The sequence below is a fragment of the Dipteris shenzhenensis genome, chromosome 29, assembly GCF_047967505.1.
Source record: "Dipteris shenzhenensis isolate YYH24624 ecotype China chromosome 29, Dip_SZ_1.0, whole genome shotgun sequence".
NCBI lineage: Eukaryota > Viridiplantae > Streptophyta > Polypodiopsida > Gleicheniales > Dipteridaceae > Dipteris > Dipteris shenzhenensis.
In genome coordinates this window covers 16,202,231-16,226,236 of record NC_141624.1, presented here as the reverse complement: position 1 = coordinate 16,226,236, position 24,006 = coordinate 16,202,231, and the positions used below count along the sequence as shown (strand labels likewise).

Below are 24,006 nucleotides of genomic sequence, written 5' to 3'. Positions count from 1 at the left end.
TTTAAGTGTCAACAAAGTTCTACAAATTAAAAAAAGGCTTCAACTGCACTGATATTCAATGAGTTCTCAAAGATTAGCAGCACAATTGAGCTTCAAGCCACTTCCAAGTTCCCATTCTTCATGAGAGTAAGCTATTGAGTATCACTTAATTAGCAAAAGTATAACTTATTGAAAGCGATCACTTGGATACTATTCATTGTCCTTAAAGCCTTATGTCATGCAATGACAGATTTCTGATATATTGGAAAAAACCTTCCCAACACCTCCCTAATAGGTTAGAAACACATCCAAATAGTGACGCTTAACCTCAATGTGAGCTCTCCCTTACATCATCACTCTCACCATGGCCTTGTGTCAACCCTTTTCATTTAAAACGTATTATGGAATGCAACGTCCAAAAATGTAGGAAGGAGGCCAGAAGGATTTGCATAGAGGGGAAAAACAATGGAATAAGATTGCAAGCTTCGGACAGATTTCCCCTCCAATGACATTAGCTTGTTAGCGGTGCTATTTTCCTAGTCTTTTGCACAAAATGCATATTTTTACGCCTCAAACTCTATTAGTGGACACAATGGAGCTCCTACTCCAGTTCTAGCAAACTACCTTGACTAAAATATTCTGTGCGGTAATTATCGTTTGACATTTATGCATCTCCCTCTCAAGTGGTTACCTCCAGTTAATATCTTTGACTAATTTTGTGCCACAAATGAAAACTTCCAATCATGCATGTATGCAATAATCTTCCTCTTTAATACAAATAGGCTACGGCACTTCAAACAATTTGTCAACTGAAAAATAGCAAACATACCTGGATTTCCTTTAGTAATATTATCACATCTTCTCATAAAGTGGCCATAAAGACACTTACCATCTCATGACGACGAAGTAGTGAAAGAAATTCTTATGCACGATAAAACATGCAAACAACAATTGAATCCTGAACACGACACGAAAGTCTCGTCTCCACTCTAGAAACATGCATTAGCGTGCATCCATTAGCTACAAAAGAATCTCCCTCACTTCCTTCAAAAATTGATCCTAAGCCCAAACCCCATTACTTTACCAGTACTTAACCAATCACACGTACAAGCTCCTTCAAATCCTACACGTCAGTCCAACTCAGCTGCCTATCAATCATGGCGCCTAGCCCTAGTCTTGACTCTTGACGCCTTGAACATATGAGCTTGAGAAATTGTCAATTAGTCCTTAGTCCTTAACCTCCGTAATCGGTACAATAGGTGGTTTCAGATCTATGTGAAGCAATTGAAACAGAATCGCGGTTCAAAGTTGTGGTCAACCACCCTCAGTTGGATTGCTGCATACAAGTAATGGCTATGAAGTAGGAAAGAGGATAATCATTGCAGCCTCTCAGGCCAGAAAAAATAGTCATATTTGGCATGGATCGTACACGTGCAATTACAGTTGAATTGGATGAATTAAATTCTCTTTCATTGCCGTTGAAGGCTGTATATAAGCAAAAAAATACAATACAAAGCAGACCTCTGTCAGCTTTGGGGGGAAAAGGAATTAGTCCTTTCCCTCTTTTTCCCACATGTACATGTACATTTTTTTCATAAACTGCACCTTTTTTAGGGTTAGGGTATCGCTAAGCGGACTCCAATAGCTCACATGTGAAGCATATGTAAGATAGTTGCTCAAATGTTTTCTTTTTACATAAAGCAATCATTGATAACATCAATAGCTGTCCTCGTTGGTTTGTGGTCTCCTTAGGAAATATTGCATACAGTTTGTTAAAACCTGTACATAAGCAAGTGCCATTAGAAGACCCATCTTTCTCTCATCCTCTATGCAATTCGCATTTTTCAGGGAGTCCCTGCATATTTAGTTATCTTTTGCACAAGCCCTCACAAATCAATGAAAGCATTTCAGGGAGTCCCTGCATAGCTCGTTATCTTTTGCACAAGCTATCACACATCAATGAAAGTATTACAGCATTCCACTCATCCAAAAAACTGTAAAAATGGCCTCAAGAAGCAACGTGCAGAGTAGGTTTCCTTACCAGTTTCATCGATTTACTCAAGGCTGCCCCTTGATAGTTTACATGAAACTTGCACTTTGCCAACAAGCCCTTAAAACAGATACAGGAAATTAGGTCTTTAGAACAGCACTACAGTCACAAACCTGAAATGAATGACATGGGAGAGGACACCACAAGCATTGAAACTTTTTGACTAGCTTTCTCAATCTGTACTTACGACGAGATTAAATTTTCAAACCGGTTCTGAAAACTTACTTCCGTGTCAAACTCTCCTGACTCGAACTTGACATTGACGTCAGTTAACACTTTGACTATCTCCCTTAGCAATCCAGGACGGTCAGCAGTTTCAATGTACAGCAAGCTGGAATTTCATGAACAATAAACCAAAATACCATCAAACTGATACCAAACATGAATCACACAATGCCGCAATTTTGTGATGACATCTAGAGATCTTCGCAGCATCTACTGCAGTTCGTTGAAATCCAGCACAATCTTGTAAGCCAATATAAATCGCAACTCCTGTAAGTCTATCTTTTATCCAGGCATAAGCGCACAGTCTCTAGCCGCTTCTGAGCTCTTAGGCAAAATTGTATTTTCTGACTGTCCCATAGTTGCATTTTGGTGTCCTGTGGGAATTAATAATATATTTCAATCCTTGCAACCATCCCTTTCATTTAGTGAGAGAACCAAAAGCTAATTGGTTGTCAAATGACCAACAGAGATTGTCAAAAGGCTAACAGACTACTGACAAGCGGCCATCCACTACTGTGCAGACTATACGCTCACAAGGAAAAAAATCAGTGGCCCAACTAATTAGCGACACTATAATAAAAGACTGCTCATGATGTTAATGCTTACTGCAAATATGAATACTGTTTCCTAAAACCACAGATGTCAAACCATAATGTCATCTAGAAACTTTACTAAACAAGAAAGTTGCAATGGAAGCTATTGGATCTGTCACACAATGTGCACCGCTTATCCATGCTTCTGTTGCAACCAGCTAAGCCGCATTTTGTGCTTGTGACATATCTCTTGCACAGAGAGTCTGTTGATGCCAGGTGTAATGGGCATTTCTCTGAGGACTATTTCTGGTCATCTTCAACTATGTGGCTAGAAATAATGTTGATGAAAGCAGGAGTTTTTCTGAGATTCATAAGACTTATTCATTTCTCAAGCATCTGGGAACATACACATACCTATCATACTTGCTGCACAATGGCGCATCTCTATCCAAGCAAGCAAAGCAACCACAATGCTTAATGCAAGAAGAAAGGTGATTACGCACAGTAGATATAATTGTGGACACCTAAATCTGCAGCTTTATTTAAGAGAACATGAAATGGTATAATCACTTGCAAGCAGGAAGAGGCAGCCAGTAACAGCAACCATTCAGGCCACATTTGGTTATCTTTGCTAACCGTTTTTGGTCCTATAGGCTGTATTCGGGCCCAAGCAAATGCTAAGACAATGACAGTGATCATCTTCTCAGCGCCGCACCCGTATCCCCTCCCCCCAAATTGTGTTTGCCCTCATTCAATTCTTACTCTTTTCTCTTTGTACATTTTGGTTTGAATAATAATATTGTAAGTTGAATGATGATTATTGTCGATGTTAAAGATTTTTATGTTTTGATTGGGAAGAGACAGCAACTGCTGCTAAGTAGATGATTTCTTAGGCCTAACAGTTGTGCCATCATACCCTCTGCATGATCTGGAAAGCATAGAATTGGATCATCCTGCCATACAAGGGTCCCATGGAAAGCATAGAATTGGACTAACTTGCCTACAAGGGTCCCAGTCTCCTAGCTTCATGCATGGGCACTATTAACATAGTGCGACACATGCGAGCCAATAGAACCTCAGTGTTGGCTGACTTAAACAAACCCCCTTGTAGTCTTGAGGTGAGACATCGCAATACAAATGGAGAGAAATGAATCTTGTCCATAACTCGAATCCTCCAATGCACCAATAATCCTCGACCATAAAAAGTTAAGGAATCTTTGATCGTAAAGGAGTTAAGGAGATAGCACTTGACAAACAAGCAGTCTGCAGTTTCTTGACTCACAAGAAAAGTGAAAACATTCACTTGACTAGAAGCCGTCAACCATAAGGAGTAAGGAAGATAACACCTGACACACAACCAGTATGCAGTTTCTTGACACACAGGAAACTGAATATTTCTTCTTGATGTTGAATCTTAAATGCAAGAAAATGTGGTGCCTAGCATTGTAAGGTTTTTTTTTTAATGGAACTCAATAGCAGGTTATTGCATGTCACATATTTTCCTTGTATATTACATGACCTCGAGAGGGAGAAATTTATAAGCACATGTGTGTTTTAGGTAAAACTTTCCATACATAAGAGAGAGAGAGATTTTATTTCTGTATCCTTTTTTTTTTGGGAGGGGGGGTCTCTTTTGTTTCTTGATTTTTGTTTAGTCACCTTCTTCCTTTCTTCTTTATTTCTTGTTATCTTTCCCTTTTGTCTAATTGGGTATTCTAGTAAACACTGGGTTTGCCCAAGAGACACCACGGGTCTTTAGAAACCCAGTACAGCTGCTTATGCTTGGGCACTGATGACGACATAAGCATTGCTTTGCTTGCTAGGTATGTCTACCTTTTCCCTTTCATTTTCTCTTTTGTTTTCTTGGTAGAGTTTTGGACTTTATAACAACAAAAATCTGAATTTGTACGATTGCATACATTCTAGTCTTACAAAGGGGTGGGGGTGTGTGTATATGTGAGTGTGTGTGTAACTTTACATCGATCATGATGTATATTTAGTATATACAGAGATTTTCAGCTGATATAATTTCTAGCTCCTCGCCTTGAGGTGGCTTTTCTTGTAATATAAACAATCATGGCTTCAATCAAAAAGCGTGTGTGTGTGTATAACTTTAGAGGCAAACGTGAACATGTTAGCTTGCAGCTATATAAACCTTAGAACCCTTAGACATCAAAAACCTTAGAGCACACATTACTTGAACGAATATAAACCTTAGATATGTAGACCTTCCAGGCTTGTTGCTATATAAAGCAACACAAAGATAAGAACAGGGACACAGAGTAAATGATATCTTGAAACTAGGGGCATACTAATATTGTGGGACCCTTTGAGACTAGGTCTTTGGGGGGATCTTTCTACTTCATCACGTTCATTGCATTGTAGTTACTCCATAAAAACTTGGGTGTACATGATGGTACACAAGTCACATGCCTTGTATTATTTTCAAATATTTAAAAGAAAGGCAAAGAATTGAGCACGCAAAAGAATCAACGCTCTCGGGTGACACAGTGGCAGAGAATACAAATTCCAAGCCTTCATCGACTTTTGCAGGAAATGTGGGACAAAGAGACAGTACAGAGCAATATACACCCCTCAGCAAAACGTGGCAGCTGAGAGGAAGAACAAAACAATCCTGGAATTCCTCGGGGGCAATCTTGTGAGATGGAATGTGCCAAGTATAATATGCAAAAAAAAAGAAATTTGATAATCAGTATATCAAGGACCAGGTTGCAGATGGTACCTGTTGTATGTCGGGGGTTCAAAGACCCAGGTTCTTTGGTACCTTAGGGTGCTACCTTCCTTGAATAGGCAGCTTGAGGGGACCGGAATTTACTTGACCACTACAAGGCCTAAGTCTGCATATGCAGCAAACAAAGTGAGTTGATTTATGCAGCAACCACGGGAGTCACCTTGGAGAGCAATCAAGAAGCGTATCTAAAGGGTACCATGCATGATGCAGTATGGATTGGTTTGTATCAGAGGTGATGCTATTGATCTTATGGTTTTGCAGAGGCAGACGAGGTTGGCTCAATGGATGAAAGGAGATCTGCTATTGGAGATGTGTTTTCGTTTGAATAAGGTGCAGCTACTTTGGAGTAGACGGTAGCTTAACTTCCACTAAAAGGAGTCCAAAACAGCTAGTATGATAGCATGTCAAGCCACATGGTCGAGGCTAATTCTCAGAGAGTTTGGAATGCACCAAAATAATAGCAAAGCTGTATTTTCTGATAATAGAAGTTATATATGTATGCCACAGAATCCTCCATTTCAGAATTCATTCGGGTTCCACTGACGCAACTCCTTGCTCAACTTGCTGGAGTTTGGTCTGAGTGAGAGCTTCCATAGATTTGCATCCATGCTAGAAGACCTACAGCTGACTGATGCTTGCAGATCTCAAAAGAGTTCCAGCTTTGTCCACCAAGCAGCAAAGGTGTTGCCACCCCTTGACCTACATGGCCACGTAGCTAGAATAAGTAACCAGCCAGCGAAGGCCTTAAAAAAGATTTTTCCCCAAGGCTTGTGGGAGACTGAATCCCTCGGCTGTCCAAGGGAAAGACATGCAATCAAATCTGGAATGCAGGTTCTGCCCCTCTAAATGGCAAGAAAACAAACTTGCACCCACTTGTTGAGCAAGCCCTCTAGCAAGCCACGGGGTATAGTTGCAGAATAAGGAATGTCCAGTATGTACAGCACCTTTATGGTACTCGTACCAAAACTGAGAACAAATCCAAAAGTCCTAAAAAGCCTTAAATATTAAGTTCCACTAACTTACTATTTTGTGCTTGAATTTACTTTTAACATTGGAATTTGAGACGTGACATACGCGGCATGTTTTTGAAACATAACTCGCTGCTTAAAGGTTTTTACCTGCTCATGCATGATGCTACATAGAATAATAAGCTTCAAGAACTTGAACCTTAGAATGTGATAGGTATTAAGTTAAATTTAAATATTCATGGTTTCAAGCCGAAACTTTTGTGAGTTATTACAGTACAAGATAATGGTTCAACTATCCAAATTCATAAACTATCATGAAAGTATAGGTGTATAGGCTGAAGGCTAAGAATATGTCACGTGCCTGACCTGCCTTAAAAAATTTCATGTACCACACCAATACTCATTCCATACAGAATGTTCCATAGAAAGCATGCAACCAAGCATCAAGGACCAACTCCTTCAAATGTGACAAGAGGAACCTCTACAGTTGCAACTGGAGAAAGTGAACTCAGTGCTCAACACTGAAGCCCATTCAGAAGAAATCTCTTTTCAGCTGCATAATGGTAGGACAGATCATAAGATGTCTTTCTTGGCTCAGTCAGTTTGATAATAATTCCACCTTGTATAATGTCTTTGCCTTCAGTAATTGTGTTGTAATTGTGACCGCCTGCTGGCTGCTTGTGCTGGTTATACATTTTCTTGTGTGTTCCTCTAAAGTTGAAATTTGCTGGCGGCAAACAGCAGCTTTGCCTGCAGATGTTGCACTTTAGAAAACACGTGCAACCAATGCCACTTTGGGCTGTTAACAGCACATGATATGAACCAGCAAGGTGTTTACAAGGGGCAGAGGTGGTGCTTACGAGATGCTATGCTCATTCACCAAAGATGTGTGTCCCATTGTTTTAAATCTGGTGACATGTGGGGATGGAGAGGCCACTAAATGTATCAAATAGGAGGGAGGCATCGAAACTTTACTAAGAAAACTGTTTATTGCCATAGGGTAGGTCAGGCTAGGAAGACTTGGTCCAAAACATAGTACCCATAGTGCAGGAGCCCCAATAGATCCACGAGACGTGAGCAAAACTCCTTCACATGGTTTAAAATGGCTGTTTCAGAATCTCGGAACAGCAACTGGTTTGACTCCAACAGCAAACTACTGGACCTTGAACAAGGTGAGCATCCAATCCTGACTTCTAATGCCTCCTCCGACAATCTCTCGAGAGGATGATGATTCCCTTTCTTAGTCTTTAATTGTGTAGACATTCAAAGAAATCACTTTGGCATGTGCCACAAAAGACACTAACATAGTTACCTGGCGCTCTACAAATACTTTCCTTTCTTGTTCCAAAAAGTGACAAGAAGCTGCTGTAAATTTAAACAATAAAAGTCTAGAAAACAACATTGCAGCACCGGAATGGAAAAAGGATACTGCAGCACCCTAAAATCTGTGACTGCTACACAGAGCAAACACTGGATGTAAATCATACCGCACATTCATCTATGTCAAGTAATGAAAAAGAGGCATACACAACTCTTTTCAAAATTTTCAAGGTACAGCAGATAGCATTTCTGGGATTTTTCCTCTAAGCATGAGATGAAATGTGACCAAGAGATATTTATGCACAGGATGATTCATCCCACATAGGATATTTTGAAGGCAAGCTTGAAATACATGGAAAACCTGAAGATGTGCTCAGGATAATATTGATACGCACATTCAGAACGTCTCGCTATGCCATATCAGAAAACGAAAGGAAGCACAGGGGAAATAAATCCATGCACTTTTCTCTATCTTACCTTCGATGAGGCCCCTCATCAGAAATATGAATGTGTGTTGCAATGTCCACATCCAACTGCATTCCCATACCCAAAAAATTCAATGACCAAATTCTAAAATTATGACACAAAAGGAACGGCCTTAAAAAGACATATTTAGTTTACTATGCAACATATGAGACTATCAAATCACCAGAAGCAAGCCGTTTAATGTATTATTACACACTCCTCCACCATCACTTACCCAGGAAAAAGGGAACAGCTCCGTAGAAAGGACCGTAATGACCACAAACAGATTAAGAAAAAAAATTCTACATGGACTGGAAAGCTGTCCAATAAGGTGGGAAAACTAACCAGCTGAGAGAAGCAAATTGTGAAAAGAAAACAAGGAAAAGATAAATAAGGACTATTAAAAGAAGGTGACGAGCTAGTGAACTCCAAATTGCAGCCACAAAGTGCACAAAGTTGTAAAGGGCAGCTTGGGGTAGGAAGGACAGTAATGTTGATGACGAGCAGGGAAGAGGGCAAGTTCTTATTTATCTTCCTCATGCGGCTGCTCGGCATGACAGGGTGCAGGCATGCATCGATTCTTTGGCATCTTTGTGCCTCTTTGCATGCATCCACGTGCTTGATTTCAAATGGGTTATGCACCCACATGCGTGCGCACACACTCACACAAAATGACTACACACTACAGATTGTATAACTGCTAAGAAGTATGACCTTATGCAATTTAAGAGAGAGTGATTACGTGGTTTCACGACCCTTTTAAAAGGACTTAAACTTCAGGCAACGGGAATCACATTTATGATTTTAAGTACGCTCATTTCATTCCAATAGTAGGCACACCTCCATAGGAGCCTTGATACCAAAAGCATTGCCCATGGCAAGTAGAGCACTGGATTCCTGCAGGAAATTAGCACGCTCAGGATTTACCTTCAAAGGGGGACAACAGCTATATGACAGCAAGACTATTAAATGCTACACATACAGGATGGTACTCTAGCATGTTACTTATGATAGTAAGCCGTATAGCCTCCAACAGTTCGGGATCCTCTATCTTCCGACCAGTGTCCCTGATAAAATACAAACATAATAGGCATATCAGTGACCGCTCTCTTAAAAAATACAAACAGAAATGTTAGAGATATCAAGTAATAGCATTGAAAAGCAGGAAAAAATGCATGCTAAAAGAAATGAGCATTTAACTGCAGTGGTTAAAACGAGTTCTGATCACAAAAACAACACATGCCTGCTGACCCTCCTTTAAAATTCATAGATTTGTCAGATCTGTAATTAGAGGACACACACACACACACACACACACACACACACAGATAATCAGATGTGAAAAGCAATTCCAACACAAATTTGTTTGTCATTGTGTTTTGAATGTGTGACAGGTAAACACCATTTTAATCCCAAACATAGCTTAAAGAGCCAATACAAAGACAAACGTACTGCTTTTATTCCCAAATTGCTGTTCTTAATATAGATATTGACAAAATAGCAAACAAGAGCCTTACGATCGAGTAATAGAGAAACGCTTGCGCCCTATGGACCCTTGAATGGAGATTTCACTCTTGACGACATTCAAGCCCAGCTCCGTCAGTGCTTGCATCTACACACATGCACAGCATACGTCCTAATCAGCATTAAAAGAAAATTGACTTCTTTATGCTTAAGTTATTTCCAAATCCTCACGCCTGACCAATCACAAAGTTTCAAACGATTAAATTTCTGTGGGTGGAGCGTGGACTACCTTCATTAGAGACCAGCTTAACACTAGCATCACATGCTAGACAATTACAGCTTAGTGCTAGCATCACATGCAGCAGCCTAAACATGACACCTGGGGGCCACAGAAGAAAAGGAATTGTGGGGAGGGGGACCTTTTCTGTGCAAGCTCCAATAGGAAACAGCCCCATAAGCAAATAAAGAGACACTAGCATGGTCTTATATAAATGGTTCTTACCAAAAATATATGAATCTGAGGTCAAGGAAAAGAAAATTAAAAGGGCACTGCATAAAGAAAAACACGGTACAGATCTCAATCACAAGGCCAGTATTCAATTCTACTGTTCTGTTCGATAAAAACTGATTTGCGAGCTTTGAATACCTCATATTTGTTATCCAGTGTGTATGCACAAAAGAGTCTATTGCATAGGTGTGTAACAGATAGCACTCCCTCCAAATGGAGAACTATTGATGTGTGAGGCAATCTTACTTGCCGCTGCAATACTTCATTTCTGCAACTACTTTACTCACGGGCACACCTCTGACCTAAGGGAGGGGCAACCTCTTCCTTCATCTAAGGAGACTACCAATGTCATGGGAATTTGCAACCCATGGCATGACTGCCTACATGGCAGTGCTGCAGCCCACAGTACAGTCAGCAGTGACATCAGCCTGTATTGTGGCTGATGTCGGCCATACAGGACACCAGGTAGCAGTCTACAGACCGGCACAGACATCAGGAGCAGTGCAGGCTGCCGTATGGCAGGTTGGGTCAGCAGCAGCACTAAAATGCCACATCAGCAGGCAGTTTCCACAAGCCTGGTCGGCTGACACATGGACGGTCGGCAGTCAGAGGTACAGTCGGGTCAGTTCTGCAGGTCCCAGACTAGATCGGCCAGTAGTCAGCCCTATTCCTATATAAACCACCAGAGTAGCAGGCCCTCCAGGATTTGGTCCTTCAGCTGGAGCCTTCCCCAGAGAAGCAGCAACCCCTCCAGTGTTGGCTCCACCTCCAGCAGCATGCCTCAGGTCATCAGCATCCCTAGCAGCACCCACAGCAGAACCTCTAGCAGCAGCATAAACAGAGTCTCAGCAATCAGAGAATCTTTTCGTCAGGACCTGAGGGAGCCAAGAGGCCCACGAGGACAGAGAAGAATATTTCTGCACAGAACAGGATGCCAGAGAAGCCAGAGACAATCACCTCCGAGCAGCAAGCAGAAATGGAGGGACAGGATCAAGCTTTGCTATTGTCATTGCTCTAGGCCAAAACATGAGAGCCTGACGAACCAGTTCACCTCCAATCAAGCCTTCTTTTCCAGGGAAGTTGAACTTTGTCAGATACGACCAAGAGATAGAACATATTTCTCGTCTTGGCTCAACCAATTTGAGAGCTACTTTTTCGTTGTAAAGATGCAGGACAACGGGAAGTGCATATTGGCTTCCATACAATTGAACGCAGAGGAGAAGCAAAGGCATGATACATAGCATCTCTGTTATCACTGCCACGTGCATGGCCATGACAAGCGGCATTGCCCCCATTTGCATCTTGGACTTAGGGCTAAAAATTCCCTCCTTGTGCCTATTAGAAATGGAGACATAGACCTGAGACCATCTTAAAAGAGACAATGAAACCATTTATATATCTGGATGAATCCAGGAACATTCCCAAACTCATCCTCTAAAACCACAACATAGTGCAGTTTCTATCTCACGATAGTCACTCATAAGATTGAAAACCATAAACTCCATCATGCATAGCAGGGACTAGCTACTATGGCATCCCCACTGACGCCATCAGCGCCCAACAGTGGGTATAGACCATAGTATAAAAATATGCTCTCACACATAGGGAAAACTCAGCCATGACAAAGGCTAGCACTAAAGGAGAAGGCTAGCAATTAGTAGGCTAGCAATGAAAATTCCATTCCTCCACTATTTATGCAACCTATAGGTCACAAACCAACCATGGCTTCCCACTTCATGAAATCTCTCAACCTCCTACCTCAATGCTACATCGATGTTACACAACTTTCAACTAGCCTAGAGCAATCTGCATGGCATCCAACATGTATCTATGTATCTATAGGTAGCATGATCTCCGAATAAATCCATGTTCATGATCTAGAGAAAGCAATTGTTGTAAACCCAACACATTGTGGAAAGCTGTATGGGCTCAATCCAAGTCCTCGAGATGTATAACTAGGCCTGAAAAGGTGCCCCTGCTCCAGCTCATGTACATGCTGTCTACCTGGCAGTGGGAGCAGCAGACATGAGGACAGCAACCACAATACAGACAAAACATCAGCCAACAGCACACAGGTACGATTGGCAGCCATGCAGGCCACCACATCACCCGTGGGTCAGACCTGCAGCAGACAGGCAGGTACAACAGATAAGGCCACATGGAAGGAAAGCGACACAGTAGTATAAGCAAGCTGACAGAAGCAGCCACGTGCCACTCGTCTGCCATGTCAGCCAGCACTCGTCTCATAGGTGGGGTCAGGCATGTACCTAGATGAATCCAGGAACATTCCCAAACTCATCCTCTAAAAACACAACACAGTGCAGTTTCAATCTCATGATAGTCACTCACAAGGTTGAAAACCCTAAACTCCATCATGCATAGCAGGGACTAGCTACTATGACATCCCCACTAACGTCATCAGCGCCCAACAGTGGGTGTAGACCATAGTATAAAAATATGCTCTCACACATACAAATCCACACACCCACACATACTTGAGCATCCATTTATACAAAGTCTTCGTACTGAGTTTCTGTCAGCACTCCGGAGGTGAAGGGCAGACTCAGCCATGATGAAGGCATGTTCCAATCAGCCCAGAGTTCCAGTCAGGCATGTTCCAATCAGCCCAGAGTTCCAGTCTGCTCCCATCAGGTCGGCGTACATGAGGAGAGGGTCGTCCTCAGCCTGTGAAAGACCCCCTTTCCCTTCATTCCGTTCATCTTCCACTTCAGTCTTCAAGCCCCAGCCTTCAGTTCTTCACTAAGCATTCAGCAAAAACCCATTGCAGCCTTATATGGAGTAATAGAGCAGTAGCCTTCCCCTCGCAATGTTCCAGAAACTTTTTTGCAAAGAAGCAATGTTCCAGAAACTGAGCTAAGACACCCTTACTTTAATGCATCAACTAGACAAAATGAGGGTCACCAATCATGGAGGATAGAGGGAGAACAATCGTCTCCAAAAGGTTACTAAATTTGGAGATCACATAGCAATGATAGGACTTGGCTAAACACAAGCAACTAAATGGTGTTACAGCCTCTCCTTGTTTTCTACCACCACAAAAAAGCTTCGAAAACAGTCACAATTTGAACAGATTTCCTTTCTTTTAATGGGCTCATCAGCTTCATCCACTCGTTATCCATCTATTGCTCACTTTCCCCAATCCCTTCTAAGCCATTGCAACCCCTCTCACTTCCTCTTTTTCAACCCATCCCTCACACGTCAACTCAGTCCCCCTCCCGCTAGCAATGAAAAGCAAACAACTCATTTTGGTGCGACAAGGTCATCCGTATCAAGGACGCATTTACCTAGATGAATCCAGGAACATTCCCAAACTCATCCTCTAAAAACACAACATAGTGCAGTTTCAATCTCATGATAGTCACTCACAAGGTTGAAAACCATAAACTCCATCATGCATAGCAGGGACTAGCTACTATGACATCCCCACTGACGGCATCAGCGCCCAACAGTGGGTGTAGACCATAGTATAAAAATATGCTCTCACACATACAAATCCACACACCCACACATACTTGAGCATCCATTTATACAAAGTCTTTGTACTGAGTTTCTGTCAGCACTCTGGAGGTGAAGGGCAGACTCAGCCATGATGAAGGCTAGCACTAAAGGAGAAGGCTAATCAAAAGGTAGTCCAAAATCTCTTCATTCAAGCTACAACTGCTTGTGAAGTCTAAACATTTTCATTTTAGTCTCTCCCCAACGAGCATCTAAATCCAAATCTAGCTGATAGGGCAACGCACCATTTAAGATAGAAAGAATTATCACAATATCAAGGATGCATTACTTTTCTAGAAGGCAACACAGTGGGAATGCTAGTAATGTGAAAGCCCATTTCTCTATGACCCGAAGGCAAACGATCATGCCTTGCCCAAGGATCTCATAACAGGCATATGAAGTCGAGCATAATCGAGCACCTGATTCTACTCTAAGGTGATCAACATGTTGACGTCAACTTTGGATTGCTTCTGCTGCCTTTTAATGGAACAAATGTACGACCAACATTCCTTCAAATGTCGCATAGACTGCAGATTGGGATGCAAGAGTTGGAACTTATATCGAGGCTGGAGCTCAAAAACTGGATACTTCTTTGGATGCAAGGTGGTGCTTTGGCACAGCCAAGATCTGAAAAGTAATACATGTGGCAAGCAATGAAAAGCAAATGACTCATTTTGGTGCAACAAGGTCATCCTTATCAAGGATACATTCCTTTTCTAGAAGGCAACACCTACTAGTAATGTGAAAGCCCAATTCTTTATGCCCTAAAGGCAAAAGATCATGCCTTGCCCAAGGATCTCATAACAGGTATATGAGATACGTCGAGCGTATTCGAGCACCTGATTCTACTCTTAAGGTGATCAACATGTTGACGTCAACTTTGAATTGCTTCTGCTGCCTTTTAATGGAACAAACGTGCGACCGACATTCCTTCAAAAGTTGCATAGACTGAACATTCAGATTGAGGTGCAAGAGTTGGTACTTATATCGATGCTGGAGTTGAAAAACATTGTAACAATTGGATACTTCTTTGGATGCAAAGTGGTGCTTTGGCACAGCCAAGATCTGAAGAGTAATACATGTGGCAAGAAGTAATTAATGATTTGCAGCTGGGATTCCCCACTGACCCAATGTCAGGTCTGTTTTTCTATTTCATTTTGATCTTCAAAGACCATGTTTGATTCCGGCTTCATAAAATAATTCACGTGTGTTATTAGCTTCTCTTGGCTCTGGAAAGCGTAATTAAGCTAGTGTGAATTTAAGTTCTGTGAGCCCCACTACCATCTAATACAAAGGAAGCAGCAAGAGCAGATCCAGATGATGTATCACAAATGCTTCACTAGTTGAGCTTTGGAATCCCAGCGCGACTTTTTGGATCACTTGACCCCATTGCCAATTTCACGTAGTCCAACAATGTCATGAGTGCTCACTCGTAAGTCCAGTGCTGCACAAAATTCTCCCCCCCTCCCCCCTCTGCACTTCTCATGCTGCTACATGCAGACCAAAGTCAACTATAGACATTGCAATATTTAAAGGAGGTTAGGCAAAACACTGCCAGAAAAACTGGAATTTGTTAAGGTATGCAGTTGGAGGGAAACAAATATAGGACACATGCTCTTACAGAATGAAAAATTTGACCCATGACGGGTAAACACACAGAACAGTTTGCACTTATCACTGAAAAATATATAACAGCCCTTTGGAGCAGGTCTTGGATTCAATCCCATCAGTCCAAAGCATTTCATTTAAGCTTCTTCATCACTTAACACACAAGATTGACAATAATTAATTTTGTCTTTTCTTAACGCCACCCCCCCCGCTGCGCTTTATCACTAACACAAACATGCATTGGAATCACCAGGGGTTGCTGATGATGTACGTTATGTGCCAGGCTTCTAGTGATGGAAACCATCATTTTCTGCCATGAAGACATTCAGATTAACACACAAACTTGCCCTCGTATTATAATGGGAAGTGAACAGCTGCGGTTGGAAAGGCACAGCAGTAAGCTTGCAAGTGTCCCGATAAATCCTTAAGGTCACAATCTCTCATCCTTTCAGAAAAGAAAGGCAGAGAGAACAATAATCCATCAGGATTCAGATGTGAAACCTCTATTTTCTCTTACAAAAAACAGAGCAGGCAGAGCAGAAAATGGCAGTCAGTAAGCAGCTAGAAGTTCAAGTGTGTTCTTGTAGTGCCTTCATTTCATGACTATCCCAGTCATCGGCTTCTTTACTTCACACAGCTCCATTGTAACTTTATCTAAAACCTTGTTTGCAGGCATGTAAACTGAACGTTGCGCTACAGTAAAGTTTGAAGGAAAAATAGAAACAAGATGGGTTTGGACTTGAAGCCATACAGTATCGAGAAGTGCACCAAGCCGGTCACCAAAGCTAAGTTCTACTACTGTAGCATTGGGGTCGGAATCCTGGTCTATCACTACAATAGGTGTTGGAAGTATACTCTCCTCTTTCTTCTCTGACTCCTGCAGGTATAAACTCCTAGTCAGTACGAGCATCCAGTAAGGTAAGCAAAGCATCTGAGGTCAGATAAAAGGTGGCATGCGTTGGGCAAGACAAATGGAGAAATAGGCATACCTCCAGACCTGATCTGGTGAGGCTGGCTGCATCACTTACAGCTTGTCGGCATACTCTAGGAACAATTACAATGCCAAGAATAATAGTAAAACATCTGACAATCATTACAGAAAATCTAAACAAAATTTGACAAAGATTTGAGTTTACCAAAACCTACGGAGTGTGCCTGAAATGACGTTGATAATATATGTTTTAATAGAAAGGTATAATAGACTAAGCTCACCAGCAATCGCTTTAATAGAAAGGCAGATGATAGGCAAAAACAAGGCGGTCATCTCGCAAATTTGTGTGGGAGTTAATTATAATCTTTCTAGCGCAAGACCCTAGGATGCGAAACTACCGCCAACTAGTTAGAAACGCATAAGCGCTGTACTAATGAAAACTTGCACATTCTGGCTGCATAGATCTATCTTGGACACGATTAAATCTATCTTGGACATAATTAATTTGGGAATTTAAATTGCCGAAAATCACGGTCCAATAGCATGTATTACGTTGCGTTCCAAAATGAAGTCTGGCTTCCTTTTGTTGAGAAGAAAAGGTAATTGGTAAATCCAAGGCCTCCAAAATTTTTGGAAAAAGGACCATTGGAGAAATATCATTAAAAATGATCCCTTTGTGTTTATCCAGCGCTGCACTCATTCGCTGTACTCTGGTATGCTCGCCCTTTCGACGCGAACGAAACAAAAAACTCCCAGAGGAGGAAGGAAATCTCTAAAGACGATAATAGTAAGAAGTAAACATATGAACCGATGATGTTAGCACGAAGAGTATCTCTTCAAATGGGAACCACGAAACGCTCCCTCTACCTACTGAGACTTAGAGGACCAAATCTGCTGCAAAGGAAAACCCACAGAACACTCGCTTCCGCACTGGATAAGTACGAGCTCTTCGGGCCAATGTTTCAAGGTTCTCTAGAAAACGTCTTCAGATGACAACAATACTAAGCGAAATTCAAAGCAATTTGCAGCAAAGGCGAACCAAAGCGACCTAAGTGTCTCATATTCGATAAGACGACATCCCCTTGCATCGTTTCTTTGGGTTCACCGGCATTCAGTTTTACTCCGCACTTGTCTTATCGTGAATATAGTAGAAAAGAACTGTCCGTCAGCGCTTTGTAAGCACGATAGCGATGACAACATTCTACACCCACAGCTCCCATTCCAAGTCTGTGTCAGCCAAAAAAGCGAGACAATGATCTCAACCAATGCTGAATGCTGCCTTGTACTAAGAGAAAGACGGCAAGTATGGGGAGAGCAAAAGCCCACATCTGCGCATTCCCAAGCGCGCATTTTCACGGTAGGAAAGAGGCGACGGAATCGAATCGAAACCAATGGAGGAGGGGACTAGAAACAGCGAGGGGAAGAAAGGAGAGCGAGAAAGGAGGGTACCTGCGGAGGGAGGGGAATGAGGAGGAGGGGGGGAGGAAGGGGAGGGGGGGGCGAGAAGGCAAGGGGGGAGGGGAGAGGGAGGGGGGGGGGGGGGGGGGGGAAGAGTGGAAGGAGCGGGAGATGAGGAGGGAAGTCATTGTGGGGTGGCTATGGAGCTTGGAGCCTGTGTGGCTATGGCGATTTGGCTATGGCGAATTCCTTTGCATTGGAGACGACGACCCCCCAAAAAACATCAGTGTCGGATTTTTCCAACCCCCTCCAATCCCATTCACTCCCCCTTTCACATCCGCCTCCCCCCACCCCTTGCCAGCCTGGCACCCCTCGGAAAAAAAACCATGAAACCCAGCTCCTAAGGGAAACCACCGCCTGCCCCCCCCCCCCGGTGACCCATCGATCGACTCTAGTCATGACGGTTGGCAGTCGGTTCACCTAGGAGTAAAAAGTCCGCCCATCGAATCGTTCTCATTCCTTACGTCGCCAACAGTTTCGGGCATTCACCCACATCAGCTCGCTACCCACATTCAATCGCCTCGGTAAGAACATATGTTGCATGTCCATGCAGGCCACCGGCACTCTCCCTCTCGCAATTGGCCATTTGTGTGTACCAAAAAAAAAGCATCTCCCTTTCGCTTTGTCAATGATAAATGCATTGTTCTAGTTGGAGCTACCACTCTTATGGCGGTTTGGCAAGGTGACATGGGAGGAGTCTCTAGAAAGAGCAAAGGGATAAGGAGGAGGAGGCTTTCAAAGGAAGTAAAGGCAACGAGTGAAAAGAAACATGACTAACACAAAGCCCACAAGAGTGGAGTAAATGAGGCCCATTACATAGACCTCCTAAGACCCCCAAGGGTTTAAAAAGAAAGCCCTGATACCCCCCCTTGGTTTTGCCACTAGTTTTGCTACTATAGCCATCACCTCATGCACGATCCTAAATTTTAGAAGTTCTCCACCAATACCACAACCTTGCACAAACTCGTATAAATAACCCAAAAGCATCACATTTTGGTCCCTCCATATCTAGCAGTGCAAAAAAGCTTTGGGATGTGCAGTAACTAAGAATAGCAAACCCAACATGATTATGGACATGCTTGTGGAGGTACTTCTTTGACCACTTGCAGTAGTTGCAAAGTACAGAGCCAATGTAATGCTGCTCATTGGTAGCATAGTTGTAGTCTGTGTCCTTGATCACGAGTTCAATTTAGGACCTCAATTGAATCAAGGCCAAATATTTTGCATGGTTGCTCATGCTTCGTTGAATTAGGTCGCTACATCTTAATTCAATATGAGCACAATGCCAGCAATTGTTATCCCTCTAGAGAGCGCTTGCAAGCTCCATCAAACAATAGTGTCCATTGGGACGTTACGCAAGTACCCATGCCCATGTCTCTTGGTCGTCCCCACGAGGGGAATTATGAGGCAACTACAAGCGTAGCAGCTCTAAACAAGCTCGCAAGGTGTTACTAGAAGTTATTTCCTTCCCACTAAAGTTATCACATGCAATTCATTCATGGTGGGGGTTGAAAGGCTGATTAGAAGGAAAGGGGAAAACATAATGCAAAATCATTGATTTGATTAATACCAAAAGGTGACAAGAAAATCCCATAAACGTCTAGCATATGCCTTCGACAAGCCCAACTTCTTTGGTGGGATTAGGCAACATCTATCTAGAACTTAGACCTAATCGACATGAAAATCCCAACCATCTAGAAACTACACATGCCAAATCTAGCTAGCTTTTTTTTTTTAATAAATACTCACCCACCCAACTCACACACACGATTGAGGCTATCGAGGGGCAACCCGCCATGGCTCTAACCCCCTCGAATGAGGGCTACCGCCCTGGTAGGTTGGCAGCCCTACCACCACTGGGCTGCCACAGCTTCCTCAAATCTAGCTAGTTTAATGCAGTAGAGTCTTTAATCAATTCATCAAATAAAAATAATTGCCAATTAACCATCAAGACTCTCTCATCATCACAACAATAGCACCCCCGCCCCCTCCGCAAACCCAAACAGAAACAACAATGATTCCACCATCACCCACCCCACCCATGAGAGCATGTGATACAATCATTAATGAGGTGGGCTCCATAGAATGTGGGCTAGGAATTATAACCTTACATCATCCCCATTACAACCTCAATCGAAATTGTAATCTATGCAAATTTAGCTACCACCCATATTTGACTACAATATTCATGCCAAACTCCAAAGTCATGCCAAATATCCAAGGCTAACCCTTCAAATACCTCGATGGTCCATTGACGTATCTCCTTCAAGCAAATTTCGAAAAGGCACCCCTTCTATTACTATGCTCCCAAAATTGATCCCTTGCTTGGGCTACTTTGTTTCCTGAGTTCCTTGAGTCTCCATGCTCATACTTTTAGGAGTTATGTTTACACTATTGAAGGACCAAGCACAACTCAACGCCTTGAACTCCTAGGTATAACCACTTGTAGGTTAAGCATTGATACTAAAGCCATTCAAGCAAGGAGACAAGCAACAATATATCTTATCATTCACCCACCTCGTGAGTATTGCTAGCTCCAAAATTACTAGTAAGTCAGGTGAATTTTTTGCACAACTATACTAATTATGGCATATTCCCATAGATGAAATAAAATCCCACTTGAAGATTAGTCATTGTGATGACTAAAGATTAGTCATTGTGATGACTAAAGATTAGTCATTGTGATGATGAGTAGCTCTTTGAGCATGATCACACAAGGCAAATAAGTCTCATAAGTATAGGCTTGTGTGCACTCAATTGGTTCCCCAAATAATGGCAACATGGTAGTATGTTTTCGCCTTTTGGTTACCTTATAGCCTGATGGCCAATGGGGGGCAACTTTAGCTCCAGCATGGCATTATTTTGAAAATGTGAGTGCTAGTGCCCCCTAGCATCATCCTCTAAAGGCATGTGTGCTTTCAACATACCATGGTCCAACAAGGGAAGTTACTACATGCAAAATTTTCAACCCACCAAAGAGATGCCCCCCAATCGTAAAGGGCCATGACAAAGGCACTTATGAGATGCCCTCCTAGCCAATGATTGACTTATGTATTGCATATATGGCTCAGGTTGGCATTTGCACATGCATCATTCTTTGTGGCTATGTCTCTACTTTACTAGAAAATAATGTTATCCATAATAGTCACAAAAATTGCACAACAAAAGGTCATGCAAATCATAGACAACATTATCATATAATGAGGTCCAAGTAATCTGTTTGGCTCTACAGTTATGGAGAAGGGGTATCAGTCAGATGAGGCAACTTTAGCAGTACTTGCATAGGCCAATAGCATTATATACTACCCAAGTAATCTATTTGGCTCTACACTTATGAAGAAGGGGTATCACTAAGATGAGGCGACTTTAGCCCTACTTGCGTAGACCAATAGCATTATATACTACCCAAAATCCTTATGAGGCACAACTTTGATAGCATCAAGTCTCTTCATTGGCTCCTGTACTTCCCTTCCCTTAGGCCTCCAAGGTTATAGGATTCTATCCAATAGGAATTCAACTATCTTGTGTTCCAAAAAGCATTAGCTATCCTCCACATGTTTCCACATCATCTTCCCATTATCATGGACCACCTAGCATCCACTAGAATTCATATTTTTTATAAACATACTCCCTTGCTCCTTTTGAGGTGCAAAAGCATATGCATGTTTTCTATTATAGTTATAATTCTTCCAACCATGAACATACACAAGAGGTATGAACACCACCTATACTTGCTAATGATGAGCAAGGCAGGTGCTAATTTCATCTTCATCAAGACTTAAGGGTGTTGAAAGTTTTACAGTCTTGTTTTGCTCTTTTGTCACAATTTGTTCATAAAATTATAAGAGTTTAAAATGGTAGCATAGCAAAGTAGATTGATCTTGGTAAAGTATGGTCTGACTGTGAAGAGGGCATTCATTGATCATAATTTATTACTAAATTCAAAAAATAACTAGAATGCCGTGCATTCCACAACTATAAAAATGTGATTTTTTAAACCTTCACAACTTAATGATTTATGCTCGATTTTTGTATTTCTATATAGAAGCTCCTTAAATCTTGCTTATCCATGTAATATAATAATAACTTAAAGAATGCTCGCAATCCAAATTTTATAGTCTCATTCATGGATTAATTATAACCTCAACATGCTTACTTCACAATAAAAAACTATGCATAAAGATAAGTACAATGAGGAATACATTTAATTCCCAGAAGCTCAAGGCATTAATAATTAGAACACTCTTCCCTATAAAATTACCCTTTATAACATAGTCGAACACCTGCGCCTTTTTTTTTTACTATGTGACTTTGTCATGGTGCCTCTATCTTTGACTTGAGATTCGCTTGGAATCACTTTTTCAAGCACTCTTCAAGAATTAAAGGCGTTCAAGATCAAAGTAGGATGACTTATACATAAGTTATAGTGTTGATAGTGACAACAAGGCTTTATTTCTTATCGCAATATTGTGTGGTGGTGGGTAAACACATGATTCTATGATCTTTGAGTGGTGATGATTGCAATAAAAGATTATCGAATTACATCGATTATCAATCAAATAGTAGACAAAATCTTCCCCTTATCCAAAGTTTTCCTGTTATGCAAGATTGATCATATCCAAAGTTTTCTTATTATTCAAGATTCATCATATCCATATTTTTATTGCAACTGATTGTACAAAGGTTTTCATTGCAATTGACCCTCAATTTAAGGAGATAAAAGAATTAAAAGTAGGTATACCTAAGCATGTGAGATTATATACATTATAATGTAAGGATCAAGAGATTTAATAAGGAAGATTTACATAAAATAGATCTACAAAATTAATCGAAAGATCTAGAAAAGGGACCTGCATGCACACACTCTGAGAAGTGTAAAAATTATGTATGTGCAATAAATTCATCTATGTGCCTATTTTAAATAATGTCATGTAAAGCATTTATCAGTGTGTTTGTCAATTATTTGAGATCTTGAATTTGTTGCTCTTTCTTTCTCGTTGATCTTGAATTTGTTGTTCTTTCTTCCACACGAGATTATTTACACAGTCCTTGTAGTTGGCCTTTCTTCATGATGCTTTACATCTCTTCACTATAATTTTTTACATGAGATTGTTTCTATAATCACTATAATTTACCTCACTTTCCTTTTGCATGTCCTGTGGGAATATTTCTCGTCCATTGTGCGTGTATTAGTAAAGTATGCTTTCTTTTCCAATAGGGTTCTAATACTCATAATGCAATTATTGAATTGATTTGTCCATTGCCATGAGTTGTTTCCTTTGACCATAAGTTTATGGAGAAATAGTGCTTATGACCTTCATCAAACTGTTGAATGAATCATGGGATTAACATGAGGAAAGCATCATCTCATATAATTTGAAATGAGTAGCAAGAAATGAATTTACTTCTTTTGGGAAGCATTAAAATTATTGATAATAAGGATTTAGGTTACGAAATTATCATAAACACACTTATTATCCTTGGATCCATTCAAAATTTATACATCAACTAATATCTACTTTTAAATGACAAAAGCATGTTACGAGAAATTTTTGAATGCATACAAGATGAAAACTTTCATGAATACCTCTATCTTTTCAAGGATTAGTCTCATTATGTACTTGTTGAGTATACCTACTAATAGTAAGCTCTGTAAAATCTAAGCTCCATACTTAATATAACCCAAATTCAACTTTGGAGTTTGGACTAGTTACTAGCGTCATAAAATTATGGACCTTATTTTGGGTTATATTATGCTCCCACTTACTAGTCATTCCCAAATCATTATCACTCATTTTTTTATTATTTCATAAGAGCGGATATTGATGAGCATTGCATTTCCAATGTGGCTTTAAATATATAGTGAATACTCTCAATTGCGGGAATATGAAAACGAACACAAGAAGCAAGTACAAAAGAAAATGTATTGGTAGATGTCACAAATCCATCCCCTTGAAGGCGTAATGCCTAATGAGCAACAATTTGATGTTGAATTTTGAATAATGCTTAAGTATCTAGAAGATGGCAAGAGAATATGGTAGAATCATATAAAGGCTGTCAGCGTATAATACCTAACATAATACTACAGCAAATTTGATGCTTTGTATTGATTCTTTTTCACAAAATTGATGAGCATTGATATGGCTGGTGTTGGAAAAAGCATTGATATAAGCATCAAAATAATCACGAAAATAATCATCAACAATTGTTATTCTGCAATAAACTTTGT

General features: G+C 41.0%; 1 protein-coding gene across 1 annotated transcript; it reads right to left on the bottom strand.

The window, feature by feature from the left end:
• Window positions 1-1,334: 1,334 nt before the first annotated feature.
• On the bottom strand, window positions 1,335-17,682 carry LOC147882496 (ACT domain-containing protein ACR11-like). Its single transcript, XM_087401108.1, has 10 exons — window positions 17,425-17,682; window positions 16,378-16,432; window positions 16,140-16,265; window positions 9,810-9,904; window positions 9,275-9,359; window positions 9,133-9,189; window positions 8,305-8,360; window positions 2,255-2,360; window positions 2,021-2,089; window positions 1,335-1,758 (listed from the first exon to the last, which is right to left on the bottom strand). The coding sequence occupies exons 1-10, from the start codon at window positions 17,667-17,669 to the stop codon at window positions 1,696-1,698; spliced, it is 957 nt and encodes a 318-aa protein (XP_087257234.1). The 5' UTR covers window positions 17,670-17,682; the 3' UTR covers window positions 1,335-1,695.
• Between the last annotated feature and the right edge of the window lie 6,324 nt (window positions 17,683-24,006).